The sequence below is a fragment of the Ictalurus punctatus genome, unplaced genomic scaffold (genome assembly GCF_001660625.3).
Source record: "Ictalurus punctatus breed USDA103 unplaced genomic scaffold, Coco_2.0 Super-Scaffold_100058, whole genome shotgun sequence".
NCBI classification, from domain to species: Eukaryota; Metazoa; Chordata; class Actinopteri; order Siluriformes; family Ictaluridae; genus Ictalurus; species Ictalurus punctatus.
This window is the reverse complement of record NW_026521089.1, coordinates 740,198-745,346: the sequence shown is the minus strand read 5'-3', so window position 1 is coordinate 745,346 and position 5,149 is coordinate 740,198. Positions and strand designations below refer to the sequence as shown.

Genomic DNA, 5,149 nt, shown 5'->3' with positions numbered 1-5,149 from the left:
TTCCTTGAAGGGGTATTCGGTTCCAAGTTTGTGGTAGTTAGCCAAGAAATATTACATGATTACTATTACTCTCTCTCCCCTTTTACTATTACTCTCTCTCCCCTTTTTTAAACCCGTTCACGACAATTATTGTATACATTACCTTTATTTTTGTAATCTTCTTCCCTATTTGTGGATATTCTCGAGTGAAATAGATGAGGCCACGTAGGGAAACACATGAAGTTACCTAGGAGCAGAGTCTAAAATATCTTTTTGAGGGACCTCAAACTATTATCATTTGCTATACTATTAATCATTACGTTAAGTACATCTTATTCGTATATGGAAAGTACTTAATGAAGATAATATACTTTATTTTTTTATGTAACCATTCAAGTATTTGTTGAAATGCTTTTGTTACCAGATCTCTTTTACCAGACTTTTAATTCTGTTCTCCGTATTTGCAGTGTTTTCAGGCTTTTACTTTCAGTATTTGCAGGCCTCAGCTCCATGGATCAGAAAGCTGTCTGATCCATGTCTATTACCCTACCTCAGTACCCCTCCCCCTCTGCAGAATAAACAGGTAGACAGTGAACGTGAAAGTCAGAATCTTCATTTAATACACCATTTCAGGAGTAAAAACACAGTGAGTATCTACATCTAAAGCTATAATATATAAACACTATATGTACACTAGATGCAGAAGAGTTTTGTGGGTTTGTACTGAAGTTTGAATGTACACAGGTTGTTTTATGACTTGATACAGAGACTATTTCCTGTAAGTGAACTCTGTGCTGATACAGGGTTTGATTTAACACACCGATGTTGGAGTGAAGTAAACGTGTGTCCTGCTGTAATCTGGAGAAGGAGACATGACCTCCAACATGAGTGTGTCTGGAGAACAGGACTTAAAGAGAGACGAGAGGTGAGTTACTTTTCCATTCACCAGCAATAAACACACACCGTCTCATGGAACAGATCTGTATCTCTAAACACTCACTAGTTAACAGAGGAACTAGACTTTGGTTTAAGGTGTTTAATAGCAGTGAATATATCACTGATCTGATCTAAGAACAGTTTAGAGAAATCATTCACTGAGAGAAGAGTAAAAAGGACTGTGTAATGTGGAGGAGAAGAGCAGTGTAACTTTGAGTCAGTGAACTCTACAGGCTTTAAGACTAAGCTGAGTCAGTTATCTGTGATTGGGACTCCTGACATCAGTGTAATTCCTGAGGTATGAGACGTGTCTCCTGTTTGAATAAGTGTGCAGACTGGAGCTGAATTAAAAATATGGAATTATTGGTGTTTAATGATGAACACATTGTGTAACAGTGCTGAGACAGCAGAGTATTAATTATTGCTGATATTTCTGTTTAATTCTAGAATGATGGAGGGAAAGAGATCAGACTCACCAGAACCCAGCTGTGTGTCCATGAAGAGTGACTGGTCAATGGATCATCCAATCACAGTGATTTGTTTTACAGCAGTGTTCCACCTGATCAAACTCACTGGTCTCATTCTGAAGCCCTTCATGATCTTTATCAGGTGTTGAAGCAGTAAAACACTAAACTGTGCAGTGCTGCAGCTCTCGGACTGGCAGTGAGGAAAACTGCTTTAAGAGTTCAGTTCAGCCTGCAGTCCCTGAGCTGGAGGGTCTGTGGTGCTACACAACAACATTTACACCTGGACATTAATGACTAGATCACTATTTTATTCATAAACATGTTAGTGTCAGTGAGAAATCCTGAAATCAGTGTATTGTGTTAAAAGGATAGTGTTAAATATCTGTCTCTGTATGTATTAGTGTGTGTTGTGCAGCTATGAATACATATAGTCTATATTACATCATGTTTTATTTCTTCACAGACCACAACAGAAGAAATCAAACCTCAGCAGAAATCAGCTGGACTCCATATTCAAGGTGCGTGTCTTTTTAATGTGTGTAACTTGTGTGTGAGCAGGTTGCAGGTTTTTTTTATTTAAGATCATGACAATTTACTGATTTATTGATGTGCGGCAGCATTATGGGTAATCAGACAGAATTTCAGCTGTAACTGTGGTAATAGAAAAAGACTTTTATTCTTTTCATAAAATAAAAGCATCTCTCAGTGTGTAACATTATAATATTTAGATGTGTTCCTGTGTGTTTCTAAGCAGGAGCTGGAACACAAAGTCATCACTCTGATAAAGAATGAGCTGAAGAGGTTCAGGAAGCTCCTGAGTCCAGATTACCCAGCATGCACTGAGAGGGAGGTGGAGGATGAGGAGGATCTGCACAGTGTCAGAGAGGGAGCGCTGAAGATCACACTGCACGTCCTGAAGAACATGAACCACACAGATCTCGCTAACACACTGCACAACAGTAAGAGCTCTGAGTCATGGCTTTATTCCGTCAGGTTCACTTCAGAGAGAGGAAATAGTTTTAGATAGGAACACTTTTAGTTTGAAGTTTGAGTTTAGTATCATGTACATCTGCTGCTGTTCTGTTCTGTTCGTGGTCCAGCTTGTGGTGACTCTGTACAATGGTCCTGTTCCTTCAGGAATATTTACTACATGAATCAGGAATGAACAGCAGCATTAGAATTTTACATTTAATCCTGTGTTCAGTGATTTTACATTTAAACATGTTATTACTTTGTTTATTAGAGTCTGTGGCCTCTGTGTATAAGACGAGTGGGAGGAAAGATTCTTCCTGTGCAAGGTGCTGCTCTCACTTCTTTCAGCATAGCTCCTGGTCTCAGAACAGGTTTAGTTCATCGTTGCTGGTGTTGTGTAGAGGATGTTATATTGTGAAAGTCACAACTTTCCCCGCTCAAGGTCTTGTGAAATATTTGACCTTGTTTGTGACTATATTCACCGTGATGCTTTCAGCAGTTACTACATTAGTGTCCTTAATTTTTTACTATTTAAACATTGTTTTAAAGTTTATTACAGGCTCAATGAATGTTCTTCTCCTTCACTAGAAGATAAAGGCCCGGTTTCACAGACAGGGTATACATTAAGCCAGGATTAGGCCTTCGATCAATTAGGACATTTCAGTAGCTTTTATAAACGTGTCTTAGAAAAATATATTTCTGGTGCACATCCTGAGATAAAACAATGGCACTGACGTGTTTTAAGATCCGTCCGTGCAAGTAGCTTTCAGTTAAAACAGCTCAGACATACATTTTAGTCTGGGACTAGGCTTAAGCCTTGTTTGTGAAACCAGGGGAAAAAAGAAGAAGGGTGTGCTTTATTATGCTCTCTGCAGAATATGACAGAAGAAATGTTACCCACACCTATAATTATAAAAAGCAGGTAGAATTGCAGTTAGCATGAAACCTCAAATGTGTAGCTGGGCTGGAAATTTATTTTTGTATGCATGTATAATTTTTTTTCTCTTACAGATGGACCAGCAAACAGATTTAAAGGCTGTTGTGAATGATGGGTTACAGAAATGTCTTCCTGTGTTTATTATTATTTGAAGTTATATATTCTGATTTGTAAGCAAGATTATGAAGTCTCCTTTTGCTAATCATTTTACAGCATTATTAAAAAGTCCATGTACACAATGTTTATCCCGAGTGCCTTTTTGATGTATTTTATTATCCTGCACAAAGCAAAAACACAATCTGAGTGTAGATGCCCCTCGTAAATATTAATATAGTAATAGCAAATGGACAAGTGAAGGGGCAGCAATTGCTTTAGGCCCCGAGCTAGCAAGGGCCCCCAAAATGCTGCATAAACTTATAGTTAAGAAAGTTTTATTTTTACTTTTTGCTAATTAATTATGTTTTTTCTAAAAATGCCATCAGAATGCTTACTTCATGAGTGGCGTATTGGACTGGGTGTGGTGGTCCGCTCTGGGCCAGAAAGTCCAGGGCCACTTTTTGGCCCTGTACACGTCTGATTATTGCTGTTAATGCTAAATAACATAAGCTGAAATTTTAAATATTGATGTTAAAACACTGAAATGTGGTCCCCATGCCTATATTTTGTCTAGGATTCGACAAATCACTAAATCTGTCCTTGTGCTAGCCACTACACCACCACATAGGACACAAGTTTTATTTTATACATTTAAAAAATATATATTTTATTTAAAAAAAATTGTATGAGTTGCATTTTAAGCTATAATATTTGTGATTTTATGTGAAACTATTATAAACAGGTGTCACTCAAGTGAATTAAATGATGTAGATAATGACTGAATCCTACTCTATGGACCCTTAGTCTCTGTATAAGAGGATTTCACTGGGGATGAATTAATAGATTTAAACTCTATGTAGAGCGCTCTCTCGTGGCTCCACCCACCACGCACGTTCGAACCAATCATATTATCCTCTCTGGCGTCCAAGGGGCGTGACTAACCGCGTCTGTCTGTTAAAGGTAGCAGGTTGTACATGGCGAGCGGGTTACTCACTTGGGGCTGGTGATTGGTGTAATGGAAGCCGTCTCTGAACCGCATTTAATGACGGAGAACTACAGAAGTGGAGAGAAAATGCAGCACTGAGCAACTTGTAGACTTCACACCAAACTGTAGGTGGCTAGGTGAACGCGTTTGGCCTTATTTATTCGCTTAGCTGTTAGCTCTGCGGCTGTTTTAGTATAAAGTACTAACCTGAGTTACTAACAGTGTGTCATGGAACGACTGAAAGACAATATGCATACCTCTAAATTTTAAACGTTTTAAACAAGAACAACCCAGCCCCACCTGCCCCCATCATCCTGTGTGACTCCCCAGTCGATACTGTGCACTCCTTCCGCCTCCTGGGAACTATCATCGCCCAGGACCTCAAGTGGGAGCTGAACATCAGGTCTCTCATTAAAAAAATCAGAGTGTACTTCTTGTGGCAACTGAAGTTCAACCTACCAAAGACAATTATGGTGCACTTCTACACCTCCATCATCAGTATGGTGAGTCCATACTCACCTCCTCAATCACCATCTAGTACACTGCTGCCACTGAAAAAGGACAAGGACAGACTGCAGCATGTCATTCGCTCTGTTGAGAAGGTCATTGGCTGCAATCTGCCACCCCTTCATTATCTGTGCACTTCCAGGACCCTGAAGCGGGCAGTTACGATTATGGCTGACTCCTCTCACGCTGGACACAAACTTTTCCAGGCACTCCCCTCTGGCAATAGGCTGCAGTCCATCAAGTCCAAAAACCCACGCCACAAAAACAGTT

At 39.5% G+C, this 5,149-nt stretch overlaps 1 protein-coding gene across 2 annotated transcripts; it reads left to right on the top strand.

The window, feature by feature from the left end:
- Positions 1-300: 300 nt before the first annotated feature.
- Positions 301-3,530, top strand: LOC128630641 (uncharacterized). Of its 2 annotated transcripts, none has more exons than XM_053679032.1 (6): positions 301-625; positions 746-904; positions 1,363-1,524; positions 1,846-1,900; positions 2,137-2,341; positions 2,626-3,530. In XM_053679032.1, the coding sequence occupies exons 2-6, from the start codon at positions 852-854 to the stop codon at positions 2,940-2,942; spliced, it is 792 nt and encodes a 263-aa protein (XP_053535007.1). In that variant the 5' UTR covers positions 301-625; positions 746-851; the 3' UTR covers positions 2,943-3,530. The 2 variants fall into 2 exon arrangements, with proteins under 2 accessions (XP_053535007.1, XP_053535006.1); XM_053679031.1 differs by having other exon boundaries at positions 302-625; positions 783-904.
- Positions 3,531-5,149: the final 1,619 nt, after the last annotated feature.